Below are 20,817 nucleotides of genomic sequence, written 5' to 3'. Positions count from 1 at the left end.
AAACTCAAAAAAAAAAAAAAATATTTAATTATTAAAAATTGCCATTATTTTATATGAAAAAGTTTTTTAATTGTATTTTATTTAGAAAATATTTTAGTTTGTTTTGTATATATTTTTTATTAGATCAGATAACATTTTAAGCTGTCATATGTTATGTTCCAATGTGCCCCACACATGTTACAATGTACGCCACCTATGGGGCATGTTGTCATATTTCACTTCCATTCTTTCGGGGTATGTCAAGAAAAAAGTATATAGCCTACTGTATAAATAAAACAAAACCACATAATTGTACTAGACATGTGGGAAATTAATGTGGGAAAAAATAAATACTCTGAACCATAAGTAGATTTACACAAACTGAGAAAGTCAAAAAGCGTTAGGTTGTGCCCCGCTCTCCCCTAATTCATTCTTTTCACACTCCATCACAGTAGGTGGCGGTATGCACCTTTTAAGTTGGTTCGCAACCCGCCAAAAAAGAAGAAGAAGAAGAAGAACAGTTATGACGTAACGAAGCATAGTTTACTGAAATCATGTGACTTTGGCCGTTTGGAACCATAGAGTTTGGAACACTACTGAGTCAGTCAGAGAGATTAATACACACACCAAGACGGATGGCAAACACAAGCAAGACCGAAAAGTTCCAGCTGCATGTTCCAAATCTCGAGGAATTATGTCAGGGTAATAATCGCATTTCATTGTAATGTGTGCAACATTTATATGGCTGTTGCTGCTGCATGTGTAGGCTAACTATTTTTCTTTCATTGTGCTTGAGTAAAACCAAATGACATGAGTCCAAAGTTCAACATGACTATTTTAAATCATTTTGATCTTTACACACATTTAAAGCAGACTAGCAAAATTCAAGGCGTAATAGTAAAAAAAATAAAATTCTGCTGTGTGTAGAGACAGTAGGCTACTATCATATTTGATAGTATTTTAAAGAAATTAAGGGCATCAAATATTATTTCTCTATTGATATCCTACTAAATAAAAGGCAGAGGAATTGAAGAATCAATGTTAAACATTTTCTTTTTAAATCGGCATGAAACGAAATTTGCTAGTCTTTTCTTTCCAATACGGGTTATGCGCAACAAATATTCTGTGAAACAGGTTGCATCGCTTCCATGTTCAGGTCTTTTGTGTGTGTTTCATTAAATAAAGAGCTGTTTTTACATTTTTAACATTCGGATAGTAGCGCAAATTGCTTCAATACGTGGGTCAATGACGTGGCGTGTCAATTCTGGTGTCCCAAGCATATTCATAATATAAAAATGTATACATTTTTAAATGCACTTCATTAAGTGACTCAACTTCCCCCTCTTTAATTACTCATGTGAGAATTCATTATAAATAATTAATCTTTAAGGAACTATTGAGCTCAAAAGTCTCAAAATGTCATTCCGGGTAACTGTCCCGGCTTAAAATCTGAATACAAAAATACAACAAAAATTTAAAAAATATAAATAAAAGTATTTAAAATCTACTTGGGCATAATTGTATTGATGTTTTCAATGATTCCTACAAATATAGTGATAATACTAAGCTTATTTACATTTTTATGACAGAACGACTTTTGTCCCCAAATTGTGATTTCTCTAATGTCAGTCCTGGATAACAGACATCAATGACCATTTTGGACCATAATGCATTTTGGTATGTCATGTGACATAATATTGTATCAAAAAGAAGACCCTGAAGGAGCACTAGAACATGTGCAAAGGTCAGGAAGCGTCTCTTAAAATGTCGATATTTTGATATTTCGGTCACTGGTGCACTTTGTAGCAATATCATGTGACCTTTTGGATAACACTAATAAAACATTTATAATGATTTTATATACAAAAACTATCTATTTGATCTAAAAGGTTACCTTAAGTGATGATAGCTAAGTTGTAGTTTTCCATAGGTGGTTAAGTTAGTGCCTGATTATAAAGAAAAAATATTGGTTTTTGTCATTCCTGGATAACAACATGTCATTCTTGTATAACAAAAAACCTCTGTTAGCCAGGACATGTCATCCGTTATCCAGAATGACATATGCACAACATCTAGTTTTTAATTAACATTTGTAAACTTTTAGGCAAAGTTATTATTGTTATATTATTAACATTAACATTATTTACATAATTGTATGTTTTTTTGCCATATTTTAGCTGTCATTCATCTTGATTTCATATGATTCAATGAGTCACATGGGTCATTATCAATGAATTTAACTTTTTTAAATCATTAAAAACTTGTCAGTGTCTCTTACTTTGTTTCAAGTTTGAGTGTTGGAAAGGAAAAAATGATACTGAGGATGGTTTTTATGGTAATCCTGAAAAATATTGCAGAATGTCCTTCTGTCTAACAGTATGTCATTCCGGCTAACAATGACACAGGCAATTCATTTAACCCATATTTGTGTGTTAGATTACACAATTCTGTTTTTTGTTGAGTTAATGATAAAACAAGTCTTATTTACTTTATTGGAAAACATTTTTAAAAATTTTCCAGCTTTTTTAAAAATTTGGTTCTGAATTTTGAGTTATCAGCAGCCAAAACTGAACCCATGTCTATATGAAATCCCAAATTGATTATATTAATTGTGATTAAAATGTAGTTTTACGAGCACTGGTTGTTTGTTGAGCTCCAATTATGGATATCAGTACATTTGTATATGCCAACAATGGTAGAAATGTAATTAATTTAAAAATTCATTACGTTACCCAGGAATGACATTTTCATGGGGAAAAATATATGATTCACCAAAAAAAGTGGTTAATTACATTCTTGAAATGTGTACATGTCATTGCATTACATACACAACACTCTAATAAGTATAGAAAGTCCTAAAATTAGAATTTTTGGGGCAGTTTTATTTTTTTTCACATCTTAATCCTTATCCGTCATTCACCCACGTATGTACTTAATCTTTTTTACAAGTCAAGTACATAAATTAGCCTATTTACAATAATTTTTTCCATCAGCTTATCTTGTTTTTTGTTTTGTTTTTTGTCTAAGTTGAATTTTATAAAATGTTTATTTTATTTATTGTATTTATGATATTATGTTGTTTAATTTGTAAAAATTTTATTTTAATATTGGAAAATTATTGATCACCTGATCGTCCTGCCCTCATGTTGTTGTTATTTTTAAGTTTCGCTATTTAAGAAATTCATAATAGATAATAATAAAGCAATTTAAACTAGTAGGGATGCACCGATATGAAAATTTTGGCCGATACGATTATTCTTTATATTTGAAAGCCGATAACCGGTGTATATTGGCCGATAAATCTTAATCCAAATTTTGATATAACTTTTGAGAGCCTGATTACAAAAACAAAAGGCTCCCCATTAAAAGCCATGTTCCAAGCACTTCAGCATAAATCAAACATACAGTTGTGCTCAAAAGTTTACAAATGGCAGAATCTGCAAAAATTTTAATGTTTTTAAAGAAGTCTTATTATGCTTTTCCACTTTTTCAGCTTTGGTTAGTGTGTAATGTCGCTATTAGAGCATTAAAAAAGATCTGCAAGGTTACAAAACTCAAAGTCCACTTCAAAGGGAGATATTTCAGAATCCCCTTTTCAAAAACTATAATGAACAATGTATGTTTGGACTACAAAGAGATTTTTCTGGATCTCATGAAGTCAAAATGTTACTCTATTTAAATATCTTCGCCCACGGAATAGGCAAAAAAGAGACACTTTTTTCCCCACGTTTCCAAAACGAATTTGTTTGACCCTCATAAGGCTGACAAACTTAGAGTTGTTAATTTATTTTAAACACTGTTCATGAACATTATAATTTAACGTTTATCTGTGTGCTGCACATTTTATGGAGAACAGCTTATATTCTGTTGCTTTTATAAGCTCTCGCTTTTGTAAGATGGTTCACCGCTCCTTAGGAAAATGAACAATGGTTTTGTGTTACTGTTACAATCTATTACTGTTTGTATTACCTTTTGTTTTCTGACAAATATCATGATTAAATGGTGGATAACATCGTATCTATAATGTATAAGAAAATTACAAAAAACATACCACACTGAAATGTCCTGTGAAATCCGTGCTTGCAAAGTCTGTGCACGAAATCCATTCTGGACGAGGGACTGAATCGGGCTCGGAAAAAATGACCCCATTCAAAAGTTTACATACCCTTGATTCTTAATACTGTGTGTTATTACCTGGATGATCCACGACTGTTTTTTTATTTATTTATTTATTTTTTATGGTTGTTCTTGAGTCCCTGATTTGTCCTGAGCATTTAAATGGCACAATGTTCTTCAGAAAAATCCTTTAGGTCCTGCAAATTCTTTGCTTTTCTAGCATCCTTTGCCTATTTGAACAGCATACTTTTCAGCAGTGACTGTATGATTTCGAGATCCATCTTTTCATTAAAATATTTTAATTTATTAAGAAAGGTTCAAACATTCACTAAGGAAACATAAGGAAACACAATGTATTAAGAGCAGGGGGGTGAAAACCTTTTGAATTTGAAGATCAACGTAATTTGTATATAATTTGTCGTCTGGGAAATAAGTATCTTCTGTTGCTTCCGAAGGGCAGTACTAAAAAAAAAAAAAAAAGAAGAATATTTAAACAAAATAAGAAAAATTTGGACATTTTCATCCTGTTCCAAAGTTTTCATCCCCCTGAAATTGTTTCCTGTTATGATACAGGGGGAATATTGTATGGCTGGAAAAGGCTCTCAGCCAATCAGATTCGAAAACCAGAAAGAACTGTTGTGTGTATATACATATATTATTGTAGTCATGGAGTTTCCCGATGTGAGCTGTCAGTTTGAAGCAGTTGGCCTCCAGAGACTATGCTCTAATCGAGATCCAAATCCACACGACTGTCCAAAAAACGCGGTTTGAAATGTGTTCTCTACGTCACAAACTATGTTTGAACCAATCACGTCAATGTGCAGGTGGGCTTTAGCATATCATTACTATGCTTTGAAGCAGGGGAGTCTCAATAGAAGCCTGGTAATCCCATTATATTTGTCTGTCGATATGAAAAATCATTTATTAACATAAACAGAACAATATAGCCTAAGTAAACATGGTCATCTGTAATGTCTGTCTGGTGCATGGATATTAGTGTATCAAAGATAGAAAACAAAATACTCCAAAACCAATAACAAAATATAGAGCTTTTATAGAGGGAAGAACAGGTGGACGTCGCTCCCTTGATGAGCCTCCTAGCCACACCCACTGGCCAGCCTTAGCAGGAAGAGTTGGAGACCTGTCACACCATTCTTATATAATGACTTGTATGTGAGCCTGTATAATTAACTCTTCCACTTCTTCTGAATCAGTTTCGAGGCTGAATCACAGGCGGGTGTGATATGGATATACCACGAGTCTTAGGTCTCATCATGGGTTCAGACTCTCTCTAAGGAGCTGAAGCAGAGGCTGGCGGCATTCTTTTAAAAGAGCACTGCGCAGAAGAGGAATGAGAGGACATATATATTTTAGATTATTTTTGCACCTAAAGGAAGCGCTCAGAGAAAGACTCCACCGCAGTCCCGAAAAGGCCAGAGGCCTGTTGCATTTCAGAGTAGGTTTAGAGTTGACAAAACAATACAAATCAAATCGGGGTTTAGATCAGGTTCAGTGGGCTCACAATGCTCTCATGGAGCTCAACTAGAGTAACTACCAGCTTCTTGTTCACCACTCTAACCAAGGCCCTTCTCCATTAATTGCTCAGTTTAGCAAGGGGGCCAGCTCTAGGATATAATTTATATGTAATATGTTATATCAATTAAACATAATTATTATACATAAATTATAAATGTAATAATTCGCAGGAAAAGGTGGGCAATTTTGTGAAATTTTTTCACTATAAACTGCTTTAATTTGGAACAAGAGATACAGAGGGAATGGCTTTATTGCATCTGATATTTGTCACTTATATCAAAGCTGATTGTTTTGTTCTGCAATCTCTTACCCAGAATAAAACCTGCTCCAGAACGCAAGTTATCATGGGGATGAACACCGCTAAAAACCAATCCACCTTCTTGAGCCAGAAATACCAGAGCTTGATAAAACTAATCTCAAACTTACCTGGGTAGCAACTGAAACTGTCTTCATGCAACTGGCCTCAGAAGGGTTCATCGGTGCATTAAGGAGGATAGCTTTATCAGAGTCCTTTATACAGTATCAGTCTGGGTAATCAACAGATGTCTGTCCAGCACAATGAGACTCCTCATACTATGGCCAACATTTTTGTAGTCAGGTCTGTAGTGCTGCAGAGCTCTTTAAACAGTTCCGAGTCAGGGCTATAATATTCAGGGCTATTTTGTGTTTCAGCATCTTGGCCTGAAACGCTTGCAGAGGGCCAGCTTTCTGGCAGCGGCCTGACTGAGGGAACCACTCTTCTAGTTGGCTGCGGGTGGGTTCAGTGGGGGAAGACCATTCCAGGCTGAGCTTTTTCACTGCCTTGGTCATGATGTGGAGGATCTATAGCATCAGGGAAATCGCTCATGTCGCTGCAATGCGCTGCAGAGTCCTTCATATGGCTGCAAGACCAATCTTCCAAACCGGACTCTGCTGTAGACATGGTGTCGCCATTATCCTTATCCAATGCTCCAAGAGAGACTAGGCTAGATACTAGGCTCAGGAACGATCTAAGATCCCCCCCCAAACACCAACACCTTTTTTAGGGCTTCCATACTTAGTTATACTTATAGTTACCTAATGTATTTGTATGTATTACAGTGCTGGAATCAGGACTGAATAAGAATTTTTCTGATGTAAAAGTGTCTGTTGCTGACTGTCCAGATCTTACACAAGAGCCTTTCAAGTTTCCTGTCAAGGGTGAGTACAGATGTATGTCCATACATGTCAAGGTGTAACAGGCTCTTTAAACAACACTTGTTATTTTGTATTAGGTATTTGTGGCAAACCACGTATTACTGATGTTGGAGGTGTACCCTATCTGATTCCTCTGGTCCAACTGGACAAGGTGCGTTAATGAACTGTAAATGTAATTTCAGAAAGAAACACATTTGTAAAACTAACCGATTCCCCTCAAAGGTTTACAACATGAACCTTGTGTCCAAGGAGGTGGAGCTGCCTGGTGCATTTATTCTTGGTGCTGGTGCTGTCTCCTCCAAGACAGTTGGGATAAATGGAGAGGTCTGTATAGCTACACTAAAACCAGTGGCAGTTCTCTTATGAGAGGTCTCTCGTACTTGCGTAAGATATCTTACGCTAGGGGAAAACCTCTTTTCCTCGAGATATTGAAGCCAAAAATTATCCTTAATTTTGCAATAATGTAAAACGCATTGCAGCAGCATGCAGACATGGGCGAGACAGCTCGCGCGCCCATTGGCTGCTCTGCGGCAACTGCACCAGCCTATCGATAGAGGCTCCTCATGACGTCAGAACCAATGAGGGCGCTTCGCGCTAGAGGTCGACCGATAGTGGATTTTACCGATAACGATAGCTAGGTTGGGCCATACTTGCCGATAACCGATTAATCAACCGATCGTTTTTAAAATTGATACTGGATAAAAACAAACATAACACTCCAAGTAAAACAGTGCTGAACTTTATTATAAAAATAATAAAACTGTATTGAACCATGAAAACATGCTAAATGAAATAAATATATAATATGAATAAATATTGAAGTCAATAAAAGACATTCATTCAAACTGAAACAAAAAGTAATACTCTAAATAACAAATAAAACCAGTTACATTCAAAATGTAACTATTAAACTGTTATTTTTCAAGCCAACTTAATGAATAAAAAAGTAACAAAATTTGATCAGTATAATATTTGAGCAATACAATTGCACCTTGATCATTCATGTTAGTTTGATAGTGCATTAACTATGGTTAACAAATAAAAACCTTAATTTAAAAATGTATTAGTAGCCTACATGTTAATTAACAAATAATGACCAATCCTTATACAGAAGTTATTAACCTTAGTTAATGTTACATATGGAATTTTATTCTAAGTGTTATCATTTCATATAAATCCAAACAGTCATGCTTAAATATCTACAATGTCAGAGCATTGAAATGACATAAATATTAAATGTATAGTCTCACACTTTTGCTTCTATTTTATAAACACTTGATGATTATCTAATCAAAATAACAAAACGTATTAAAGTGATGACGAAAAAATAACCGAAATCTAATGCTTTTCTGATTTGTTTATAATTATGTTTCTGTCGGCTGTATGAACATATCAGTTTGCTATCTTACGTCTCTAGTTTTAAATATGCAACTTCTCTGCATATTAAATGCATAAAAGTGACCAGCTGGATATAAACTAATGCAAATAGAGGTAACAATTGTGACATTAAACATTCGGGTCGGACTTACGTTTATTTTTGTCAGTGTTTTAACCGCTTGAGGTACTACTAATGTTAGCGTCCTCTCAGCCTTGAAGGCAAACAAACATACTGGTGTGCTGTTCTTTCTCTACTAATGCAGCATTTAGTCAACAAATTAATCGCTTTATAATGATATGACAAAATGTACTGTATACATAGGCTACCTTTTAGCTGTCGGTGCTTTAAACACGCATCTGATGTCAGCGCTCTCCACGCAGCGTGTGCTCTCAGTGCAGCACGCAGCATCACGTGTCGAAATAAACAACACGAGGCATCAGCGATAGTTTTTATTACACCTCTAGAGGCCGCTCTTGTACTGCATGATGCCAGCAGACCCTTCTCAGCTCTCTCTTACTGTGTAATGAATGACAGCGCGCGCTTCTCAGCCGCTCCAGCAACGGACGCAACCAGGAAAAACTATCGGTATGTATTTTTGCCGATAACGATAGTTCCACTAATCAACTATCGGTGCCGATTAATCGGCAAAACCGATGAATCGGTCGACCTCTACTTCGCGCCCATTACGTCATGTCCCGCCGAAATCAGGTGGGGCCAGGGCTATAAATACGGCCCAGAGAGGCTGGTTTGGTCAGTTTTTCATCTCTTCAGCGGGCTCACGCATCGCTGGATCCTGAGAGGAAGCCGCGCCGTCTGAGTCAAGCACCCAGCGGGATTAATCTGCATCTGAAGCTGCCGGTCGTCAACTCGCCGCCTTCAGTCGCCGTTCCTGCTGACGCTTTCCGGCGTACATATCCTTTTCTCTGCCACTGTGTTTTGTGTATGTGTGTGTGTTCGCCGCCGCGACACACACTCTCATTGCACTAAAAGAGCCGGGCGTCTTTTTCAAGACGCCCCTTTCCCCCCCAACCCGCAAAGCTCGCCGGTGCGCCCGCTTGCCTTGCCTGCTTGGAGGATGATACCTGCTCTCCCTCTGTTCGAGCCGCGCAAACCGCGCCGTTCACAGGGGATGTCAGGAGCGGACGGTCACGGGGCTAGCTTTCTCTCTCCCTCTCTTCGAGCCGCGCAAAATGCGCCGTTCACAGGGGAGGCTGGAAGCGGAAGTTTTTCTTTACGTACAAGAAAGCTACCCTGCCTCTGCGCCCCATTCACGCGTCAATCACCAGCGAAAGGAGAAAATAGTGTTTTAGTCCGAGCTGGACTGACCTGAATCTTCTCACACATTTCTCAGTTCCCTGATCAGGCGACTGGAAATATAAATATTGCAGCGCCGGCAAGCAAACGCCGAAGAAAACATGGTGACGCTCTTATATGCTCGTGCATCTGAAAGCCTTTGTGTTCCCCCCTGTGGCTCAGTGGCGGAATCTTTGGTTTTTCACACGAGAGACCGGGGTTCGAATCTCGGTCTAACGGCAGATTAATTATGTGCATTTTGCAGCCAACGAGCGCGTTGTACAACCCGCTCACCTGCACCCAAACACCGTTTCTATGGTTCCCGTGCGTCACTGGCGAAAGGAGAAAAGAGTGTTAATGTCCCGCTGCGGCCGGGCCGAATTCTATTTCTCATTCCCCTCTGAAGTTCAGGCGACTGGAAATGTCATACTGCAGTGAGCGAGCCTGTTGTAATGCACGCACGCCTGCAAACGAACGCCAGCATGTTGACGCTCTCTGTTTCTATGGCAACTTCTCGCTCGTTCAGTTCCAGTAAATGCGACTGTTCCAGTGTATTCTGCAGTAAACAAGTCGGCGACACAGCCCGCTTGCCTGCACACAAACGCCGCTTTACGGCTACCCAGATAAATCCCATAGAGTGTATTTTCTGGTGTTCCGGCCACGGCCGATGGTGTTATGAGTGTAGACAAAATGTCCACTGCCCAGTGCTCATTCCTACACAGAAACACAGCCCGTCGCACAGGGCTCGCGCACATGAAATCGACCCAGATCGATTGCGCATTAAATGTGCCTACTGCCCAGTGCCCACAAACACTACGTTCTGCATGTCTCAAGGTTTCTGTAAAACGAAACCAACATGCATTCGCTCTGCTCAGGCAGACAATGCTCTCAGTGTTGTAAATGTGCCCGCTCTCCCACGCCCACATTCACACATAGACATGACAGGTCTTACGGGACTCGCCCAGCCCTCCCCCTCTCGGCTGACCACCGCAGAGGAGTCGAGCGCGGGCAATCTGCCCGCTGTTATCAGCGCGCCCCCTGCCTCAAATGTCATAAGCGCGACGCTTATGTTGCAGCACACTGAAGCCCCTCTGTCGCTGAGTGACCAGAGCGCGCTTCGCATTCAACCCCTAGCCATTCGTGCAAACGCATGGGCAAGGCTACCCGGGGTTTTCGAAGTGGGTGCTAGACATTATAGAAAGAGGCTATTCGCTACAGTTCGGTCGACGCCCGCAACGCAAAGCGGCGCGAATCGATACTACGGTGAAAAAGGAAGTAGCACACCTACTTCGGGCCGAAATAGCGAAGTTACTGAGAAAAGGGGCTATAGAACCCCTATCACAAGCTCAGAGCGAAGGGGGCATGTACAGCAGATATTTTCTGGTACCCAAAAAAAAAACAAAAAAAAAACACGGGGGTCTCAGACCCATTTTAGATCTAAGACGACTAAACAAAGCACTTCTGAAACGACGGTTCAGAAGGCTCACGACCAAGAAAATCCTCTCGCAAATTTGCCAAGGGGACTGGTTCATGTCGATAGATCTGAAAGACGCTTATTTTCAAATACAAATAGCGTCACGTCACAGGCGATTTTTGAGATTCGCCTTCGAGGGCCAGGCATATCAGTACACAGTCCTGCCATTCGGCCTATCCCTGGCACCTCGCGTATTCACGATGTGCATGGATGCAGCGCTCGCACCCCTCAGGCTCCGAGGCATACGAGTGCTGAATTATTTGGACGATTGGCTGGTTTCTTGCTCGATCACAGTCGGAGCTCATAGAACACAGGACCATATTACTCGATCACCTCGAGAATTTAGGTCTCACAGTCAATTGGGCAAAGAGTCCCAGTCAGAAAATATATTTTCTGGGCACAGATCTGGACTCGCTGTCTATGACAGCACAGCTGTGGCCGCAGCGCAGACTAAGTATTCAGCGCATGACAGAGATTTTTCGCCACGGCGCTTTAGCCCCGCTCAAAAAGTTTCAAAGAATGCTGGGTCTCATGGCTTCAGCATCCTCAGTGCTTCAGCTGGGTCTGCTTCGCATGCGCCCGCTGCAGTATTGGTTGAAAGCGCGCGCCGCGCAGAGCTTGGACCTCCGGTCTCGCGCGCCTCAAGGTCGATCAGAAATGCGTCGCAGCTCTGAAACCTTGGACAGTGACCGACTGGTACCAGTCAGGTGTAAGCCTGGGGACTTCCTCGAGTGTGAAGGTGGTGTCTACGGACGCCTCAACCTCGGGATGGGGAGCGCTGCTCGAGGGCAGACCGTTATTCGGCCAGTGGTTGGAACGGGAAAAGCTTCTGCATATAAACTGCCTGGAAATGATGGCAGTCGACAACGCGCTGAGGCGCTTTTGTCCCCAGATAAAAAGACACCACGTCTTGGTCCGTTCGGACAACATGTCAGTGGTGGCTTATAAAAATCACCAAGGAGGTATCAGATCCAGAATCCTTCACAGGCTGACGGAACGCCTCCTGGTCTGGGCTCAGCACAATCTGCGCTCGCTCAGGGCAGCGCATGTGCCCGGCCATCTGAATGTGGGACCAGACAGACTGTCCAGAAACAATCTGCCGACAGGAGAATGGTCTTTACATCCACAGACAGTCAAAATGCTATGGCGGACATTTGGCAGAGCGGAAATAGACCTATTTGCGTCTCAAGAGAACGCTCATTGTCAGGAATTCTTCTCCAAGAGCAGGGATGCGCTGGCTCACGTCTGGCCCCGCTGCCCGCTCTATGCGTTTCCCCCTGTCACGCTCCTACCCCAGGTGTTAGAGCGAATCAGGGAGAGCGGATGCCCAGTGCTACTCGTCGCCCCATTTTGGACAAACCAAGTCTGGTTTCCAGTCCTGATGCAGCTGACGAGTACCGCCCCGTGGCCGATACCGGTGAGGAGGGATCTCCTCTCGCAGGCGAACGGCTCGATCTGGCATCCTCGCCCGGAGCTTTGGTCCCTACATGCGTGGGCCATCAACGGGTACCCGTTAACCTCCCAGCGGGAGTGTTAAACACGATCACGCAGGCTAGAGCTCCATCTACGAGGCGGCTCTATTCCTCAAATGGTCTGTGTTCACTAGCTGGTGTACAGCGAGTGGCACTTCACCCACACGCTGTGGGGTGCCAAAGGTTCTCTCCTTTTTACAAGAGCTTCTGGATAAGGGCAGAACCCCATCCACGCTCAAAGTTTATGTGGCGGCCATAGCAGCGTTCGCTGAACCACCGCTTGGCCAGTCATTAGGAAGGAACGATCTGGTCATTCGCTTCCTTAGAGGAGCTAAGAGGCTGAACCCTCCCAGACCACCCTCAGTTCCCGTTTGGGACCTTTCCACGGTTCTGGAAGCCATGAAAGGTGCCCCATTCGAGCCAATACAGTCAATAGACCTGAAACTCTTGTCTTTCAAAACAGTGTTTCTTCTGGCTCTAGCTTCAGTGAAGCGCATAGGGGATTTGCAAGCGCTCTCAGTGAGCGCGACGTGTATGGAGTTTGGGCCGAATGACTCGAGAGTCATACTCAAACCAAAGCACGGATATGTTCCTAAATCCCTCAATACACCGTTTAGGGCACAGGTGATCTCCCTGTCGGCCCTGCCGGTATCTGAAGAGGAAGGGGACGCAGGCTTCCTTTGCCCGGTCAGGGCGTTAAGGGCCTATGTGTCTCGCTCATCTGTTTTCAGACAGACAGAGCAGCTCTTTGTTTTGTTCAGCGGACGTTCTAAGGGACTAGCTGCGTCAAAACAGAGTCTATCCAGATGGATAGTTGATGCTATAGCGCTAGCTTACACATCCAGGGGCCTGCAATGCCCGATAGGTGTCAAAGCGCACTCCACAAGAGGCATGGCCTCGTCGTGGGCTTGGTCCAGTGGGATTGCCTTGCAAGATATCTGTATGGCGGCAGGCTGGGCCTCCCCGTCTACATTTATAAGGTTTTATAACCTCGAGGTTCCCGCTTTGCAAGCTAGGTTGCTCTCGGTTTAATTTTTCAGTATTGCCCGCCCGATGCTATCGGCTCGGGATGCTGAAACTGCTAGAGCGTCGATCACGGATCGTCTGTATACTCCTGTGGGCAGTGCGTGAGTCCCCCATATTTACCAGTCCAGGCCGAGTTCGCCCTGGCTGTGTGGAACACTTGATATAACATGCTCTTATCAGAGCTCCATATTACAGGAATGATGCTATTCTAGCCCCTCTTCCCGGATTCTCTGTGAGTCCCTTGTGATTAGGCACTGTATGAGCCCCGGGCACCTGCCCTTGGGACTTTAGTGTTATGTCTCAAGCACGCACGGCGTTTTACATTGTGTTCCCCTAGCGTAAGATATCTTACGCAAGTACGAGAGACCTCTCGTAAGAGAACGTACTCGGTTACTAACGTAACCTCGGTTCTCTCTAGAAGAGGGAACGAGTACTTGCGTATCTTGCCGTGCATGCGTCATGTTCTGATTCGCTTCAGCGATGAAAAAACTGACCAAACCAGCCTCTCTGGGCCGTATTTATAGCCCTGGCCCCACCTGATTTTGGCGGGACATGACGTAATGCAAGATGGCTCATTGGTTCTGACGTCATGAGGAGCCTCTATCGATAGGCTGATGCAGTTGCCGCAGAGCAGCCAATGGGCGCGCGAGCTGTCTCGCCCATGTCTGCATGCTGCTGCAATGCGTTTTACATTATTGCAAAATTAAGGATAATTTTTGGCTTCAATATCTCGAGGAAAAGAGGTTTTCCCCTAGCGTAAGATATCTTACGCAAGTACTCGTTCCCTCTTCTAGAGAGAACCGAGGTTACGTTAGTAACCGAGTACGTTTTTCCACATTAGAATAAAAAAAAAAAAATTGTACGGTCCTTTTAGCACTTTTACAAATATGTTTAAATTGATGTTAATTTGCAGTGGCATTCTTAAATGAAAATGTTTACTTCTACGTAGTGCTACAATTCAAAACACTGTTGTATCTACCAGCAAAATATAATAAATAAATAAAAGTAATATCACTATAAAACCTATTTTTCTTGTTGGTTTAATAAAGAGTTCAATGGGGTTTTTAACACTATATTGTCTTGTTTTCTCCTAGTTAATGCCTCTGGTGCTGACTGAAGCTGAGGGGAGACCTGCAGTCAATGGCAGTTATTTTTCCTCCATCAACCCAGTGGATGGAAAATGTCTGCAGGAAAAGTACAGTGACAGGTTTCATGACTGTGACTTTGGCCTCCTTGCAAACCTTTATGCATGTGAGGGCAAACCTGGAAAGGTAAGGAACCATGGGGACTTTGCGTCTCTGTACAACCTCAGTACTTTTATTGAGTTACTACATGGAGATTGTCCTTTAATAATGGCTATAAGTAATGAAAAGATTATTAGGAGTGTGCTACTGATAATTATTAAAGGAACCCCCCCTCAAAAAAAACACTTCAAATGTTTTGATTGAATATTTATACCACCATTCAAAAGTTTTGGGCCAGTAAGTGTTTTTAAAAGAAGTCTCTTATGCTCACCATGGCTAAAAATAGTTGAGCTAAAATACAGTAAAATAAATGTTTTTATATTTGAGTATATTTTAAAGTTTTGTAATTGTATTCCTTTGATGGCAAAGCTGAATATTCTGCAACCATTACGTCAGTCTTCAGTGTCACATAGTCCTTCAGAAGTCATGAATCATACTGACTTCAAACTTTTAAATGTAACAAGGTTTGAAATAACTACAATTGCAGGTCATTGAGGTGAGAGCCTGCAGAAGGACTGGAGAGGACAGTCTTGTGAGCTGCATGAGAAAGACCATGGAAGAACATTATGGGGAGAAGAGCATGGCCCTGGGGGGAACTTTTGTCATACAAAAGGGGAAGGCAAAGATCCATATCATGGTAATAATTAAAAATGTAATATTTGTAGGGTCTATAATGCACAAGATTATGGAAATTTAAATAGTAAAAATAATACATTAGCACATGCAGTTTCTAAATAATATGCATTTGAGTAATTATTGGATTTTGTAATTTGAATGGATGACTATCACAGCCTCGTAAATTACTATATTACTATTTTCTATATTTACAGCATTGTCAATTCTATAGACAATAACAATAAAACAAATTATCTAAACTTTTATGGACATATATGTTAAGTTCACCTAAAGATTTTGATATCATTTACCCACCCTCATATCATTCCAAACCTGAGTTTTGTCTTCTGTGGAACATAAAAGAAGATATATATTATAAATACAAAAACATCTCAGTGTTTTTGTCTGTACAATTTAAGTAAATGAGCACCAAAACTGATTGGTTACCAATATTCTTAAAAATATCAACTTTTGTCTTCTGTAGAAGGAAGAAAGTTATTCAGGTTTGGAACAACATGAAGGTGAGTAAATGGTGACAGATTTAATATTTTTGGGTGACCCTTTAAGATTTTAGGGAGTTGTTAGCATTTCTTTGAATAACTGTATTTCACTTGTGAATAATTTTTTATGAGCTTTGATAATTTGCAGATCACTTGAGTTTTGTTGAACATCCTAGCTTGGTTTAATTTATAACACATCTGTAAAAACTCTTTTTATTGATACTTTTCAATCAAAGTGTTACAAAAATAAAAAAGACAATACAACATTTGTTGAGTCAGGCACAATAAAAAAATATTATGAATGCTTGCACCAAGACACTCAAATACAATATTAATGAAAATAATAATAGTAAATTAAAATATATACATTTAAATAACAGTAATTATAAATAATAATATATATAGACAAAATTAAGAAGTAATTGAAACAATACTGAGAAAAACAACAAAAAGACATATGCATGATGCACCTATGTAAACGATTATTACCATATAGTTGGAAAACAGAATACAATTTCTTTAAAAAAAAATTCTTTCTTTTTTCTCTCTGTTTATTAATAGATCAGGGATGAGAGAGAGAACAGAAGGGACCAAATGCAGAGAATGGTCATAGGGGCTGATCCCTTGGGTGCACGAGAGCTCGAGCGCATAATGGCCGAGCACCCACAGAAAAACACGAAATATTCTCCATTAATTTTAACCAATCAAAAAATCGATTGAGATTTGGGAACCTTTCTGATTGGTGGATCTCACATTGGGACCTTACGGTCATAATAGAGTGGTGCAGGTATGACGTCACTTTGTAGGCCAATCAGCAGTTAGCATCACACTGGTTCCCTTGACACAAACCCAATAGGATTTTTACATAGGCTTTGGGATTATCGCAAAAACAAGCTCTTTGATCAACAAAAGTTTATGATACTTACGTGTTTTGTCCATCAAGATAATTTTCACAGATGAACACAACTTGTATGAATTTTGAATCCTAAATGCAGTCGCCAGAAGTAAAAATGCTAAAGGTAGGCAATTAATGAACTACACCACGGTCCTACGACTTCAACGTCACTATCACTAAGCTTCCGACAACTCTTTCAGTTATTTAAAACATTTTCCCTGACAGTTTGAGTTAGAATTGTTTATAAGACCACAACTATAAGCTTAACGAGGCTGTATACCTGTTTGGCGTGATGACGTTTAATGTCCCCGACAGCTTCTGTAGTCACATTTAGCCACTTAGCAACCGTCTTTTTCAAGACACTTAACAACTTTAATAAATCATGAGTGGGGTAATACTGATGTATTTTATGTTGTAGAATAAAATGTGAAATTGTCTTGAGCTTGTTCACCACAGACCTTATTTCAGAACCCTTTAACCAAAAACCTATTTTTAAAGAACCATTGACATCGGCACGAATGTGATACCTGCACCACTCTATACAGTTCTACCATTATATTTAGTGTTAAACCAACGCATTCTCATCCTAGGGCGTCATATACTGACGCTTTTGACATTTCGTCTACATCGAACGCACATGGCACCCTTTAGCGTCAATATGACACGCACAGAGCTTTGTTCGGTTATGGGTAGGTTTAGGTCTGGGGTAGGGTTAGGGTTAGACCGCTAGGAGGCGCCTTCTGGCCCATATCTATCTGCGTCTCATATTGACGCTAAAGGGTGCCATGTGCGTTCGATGTAGACGAAATGTCAAAAGCGTCAGTATATGACGCCTTGGGAGGAGAACGGGATGAGAACCTGACTCAACCTGACTCAAAAGCTTGTGCTGTCTGTTTTTCTCACAACGATAAATTGCAGTTTAAGTATACTAATTTAACTAAAAACTCATCGTGTATATCAGCGAGCGAGTGACTTGCGACAACCCTCATGTAAATGAAGATGAGTTTTAGTTTGGTAGGTAATGTGTTTGCAATCTGCCTGTTTCTTTTTGCGAGACACACCGCCATCATGCCATCACACCGAAAAAAAGACTTGTACTCTTGAAAAATGAACAAGTACAAAGTATTGATTAATGAGCATGTTAAAATGTTTTTTTAAATGGGCTGGGGGTTGTGGAGGGTGGGCACCCATCGTCAGAAACCTAAATCGGCGGCTATGGGAAGGGTTACAGTACATACTGAATTTTTTTTAAGCATGAAAGAAATGGTTGCCAAATTGCTTAATTGCTTGTTCTGTATTGCCAAGTTTTGTATATCTATTTTTTTCTATTTGAATAAACTGCAGGAGGTCTGCACAACCAATGAAATTAGCTGGGTAGGGAGGGATTTTTCTTGTTCATTAAAAACTCACAAATTTATCACCAAACCCAATTTTTTTAAACGTATAAAATAAATAGCCCCACTCAAAAAAGTCTAAAGCATTCTCCTCATCGAGAGAGATCAGGGCCTCTGGCACAAGTAAAGCCAGACGAGGTGTAACTTGTTAGGGATTCTTCAAAAACTGAGAGAAACAGTGTGGAAAGCTGAGGAGAAAAAAATCTCTGTGTAATGGCTTTCAGAATTTTAGTCGGACTAATAGGATCATCAAATTTGGCTTTTGATTCACTATTGATTTGTAGTATGTTGAGATAAAAATGTTGAGATTTTTTTTTTTTAAATTGTCAAGATTAGAAAATTTAAAGGAGTTTGACTGGTACAAAGAAGAGTAAAAAAATTATTGTTTGAATAATTGAAGTCTAAGTTGAAATGCAAGTGCTTTTCCTGGCTTATTATCACCAAACTTATAGAAACGGTGTCATGATTTAAGTAAGCTGCTTAGTATGGCTAGTTAGAAAGAAGATACAACAAAAGCCTTTTCAATATATAATGGAGTTGGATGTTGTACATATTTCTGGTCCAATTTACCAATCTGTTCATAGAGTTCACAGAGCTTTTTATTACGCAACTTCTTGATTTAAGCAGAACGAGAAATTATTTTCCATGCAAATAAGCTTTGAGCGTTTCCAAAAGATTAGATACAGAAATTCCTTCCGTAGAGTTGATCTCAAGAAAAGTGGAGATCTTTTTTGGAGATGAACTCTACAAAATAGAAAAAAAATTAATTCTGATAACTGTAACACATTCATTCTCCAAACACGAGAAAATCCTGCTTTGGTGAGCAGACCTTTCAAAAACATAAAAAAAATCGTATTGATCCCAAACTGTTGAATGGATCAACAGTTTTGAATGGAAAACTGGACATAGTCCGTTTTCAGATGTAATGTTGTGATTCTTTTTTTCTTTTCTTTTTTTTTTGGTGAAAGCAGTTACTGTTAAAATCTGTACACGTTTATATAGCTACTTGAACTATGATTAATTTTTTTATTAAAATGTTACAACATAAATTATGGAAGTTCCTTACATGTGTGCGTAAACTTTTCACTGCTCTGTCTTTAAGCCACGTGAATTCTCTACCTGCCCTCTTAACACCAATAAGGACGTCGATAACTGGCTCAGGCATTTTGAAGTCAGTGCACCATTGATCTTTCAAACTGTCATGGTGTCCAGAGACCCAGTGAGTACCAACCCAGTAGCAATGTCATACCTTCCTTTTTTTTTTCTGACAATATTATTTTTAATCTTTGCTAAATATTTCATATTAGCTAAAGTTTGTAGTACCCAATTTAATTTCTGTTGTGCACAATTCACAGGGTCTTGACCTGAGAGTGGAGCATACCCATGGCTTCAGTCACCATGGTGAGGGGGGCCATTACTACACAGATACCACCCCAAACACAGTGGAGTACCTAGGATACTTCCTCCCTGCTGAGCTCCTATACCGAATCGACCGACCCACAGAGACACACAATGTTGGCCGCGATTAAACTGTTGACAGTTCTGATTTTTTTCATGCTGTAAAAGCATTTAAAATGCAAATAATTAATTTGCTTTGTTACTCAGACCATTTTATATTGATGAATAATAAAATAAATATAATAAGTCTTGAAATTATAATTGAGAGGATTGACAACAATTCACAATCCAGTCAATCTATAAATCAATCTCTACATTTTGTACTTACTATTCAAGCCATTTCAATTAGCTAAATTTTTACATTAATTTCAGAGGGAAATTAGCCTATTAGAATATTCCTAAAAGTGAATTTTGACACTTTTTGCTAGTGACAGACTTGCAACACTGGGCATACTCACATTAGACACAGTTGCCTTGTACTGTACCCAAGCACAATTTAAAATTCCTGTTCTCAATAAAGTTAGAACCCGACGGGGTATTCCAGAAAGCAGCTTGTGCAACAAATCAGGGTAAGTTTACACATAAGCACAGGCATAATTTCCTATGGGGACATGTCTCTCTCGAGTTCTCATTCGCACTTGAACGAACAATAACACGCACATTAATGCCAAAATGTCCGTTTTGTCGAGTATCATCACAAGAAGAGTTAAATAAAATCTTAAATGTAAGTAAAGAGTAGTGAGAGAATGAGACGTGTGAGATCCTGTCAGCGGCATATTTTAAAGTGACAGCAGCCACTAATTCATCAGTAAAGATAACCAAAGAACTAAGGGAACAGAGAAAATGACTAACTGATCTTGACTAAAGAACGCTTGTAGCTTTAATAAGCATTAATCTTTATTTCATTTGTAATTTATGCAGTGCAGACTGTTTTATAACCTTATTCAATTTCTGTATAGTTCATACCTGTTAGACAGGAAAGGGCAAGGCACAGGTAAATATGACATTATTATGGGTTTATGTGAGGACTGTTTTAAGTTCACTTAAATTAAAAGTTGGACAACACATTAATGGCTAATTAAAAGTTAGACACAACACATTAATGGCAAACATTTATGACTTTGTAAAATGATTCTCTCAAGTCTTGGCGATCGACCCCTATTAAACAATAAAGTAAGTAAGACATCTTTTTCTTATACATAGTTTAGTAGCCTACTATTCTTTTTGGTAGAATTTATCATTATAATCAAATTGTTTCCTGGATTTTGTATCACCATAGTCCCTAAATGTATGTAAATGCAGGAAATGGGATTCAAATCGA

At 39.8% G+C, this 20,817-nt stretch overlaps 1 protein-coding gene across 3 annotated transcripts; it reads left to right on the top strand.

Annotated features, from left to right (window-relative positions):
* The first annotated feature begins 522 nt into the window (after positions 1-522).
* cUnh11orf54 (chromosome Un C11orf54 homolog) lies at positions 523-19,742 on the top strand. 3 transcript variants are annotated; one of them, XM_082171505.1, is made up of 8 exons: positions 523-681; positions 6,712-6,810; positions 6,885-6,958; positions 7,057-7,131; positions 14,545-14,721; positions 15,182-15,331; positions 19,201-19,317; positions 19,454-19,742. In XM_082171505.1, exons 1-8 carry the CDS (start codon positions 615-617, stop codon positions 19,625-19,627), a joined length of 933 nt encoding a protein of 310 aa, XP_082027631.1. In that variant the 5' UTR covers positions 523-614; the 3' UTR covers positions 19,628-19,742. The 3 variants fall into 3 exon arrangements, with proteins under 3 accessions (XP_082027631.1, XP_082027630.1, XP_082027632.1); XM_082171504.1 differs by having other exon boundaries at positions 7,030-7,131; XM_082171506.1 differs by lacking the exon at positions 7,057-7,131.
* Positions 19,743-20,817: the final 1,075 nt, after the last annotated feature.

Source organism: Leuciscus leuciscus (assembly GCF_965113295.1).
Source record: "Leuciscus leuciscus genome assembly, chromosome: 5".
Lineage (NCBI taxonomy): Eukaryota > Metazoa > Chordata > Actinopteri > Cypriniformes > Leuciscidae > Leuciscus > Leuciscus leuciscus.
This window is presented reverse-complemented; position numbering and strand designations above follow the sequence as displayed.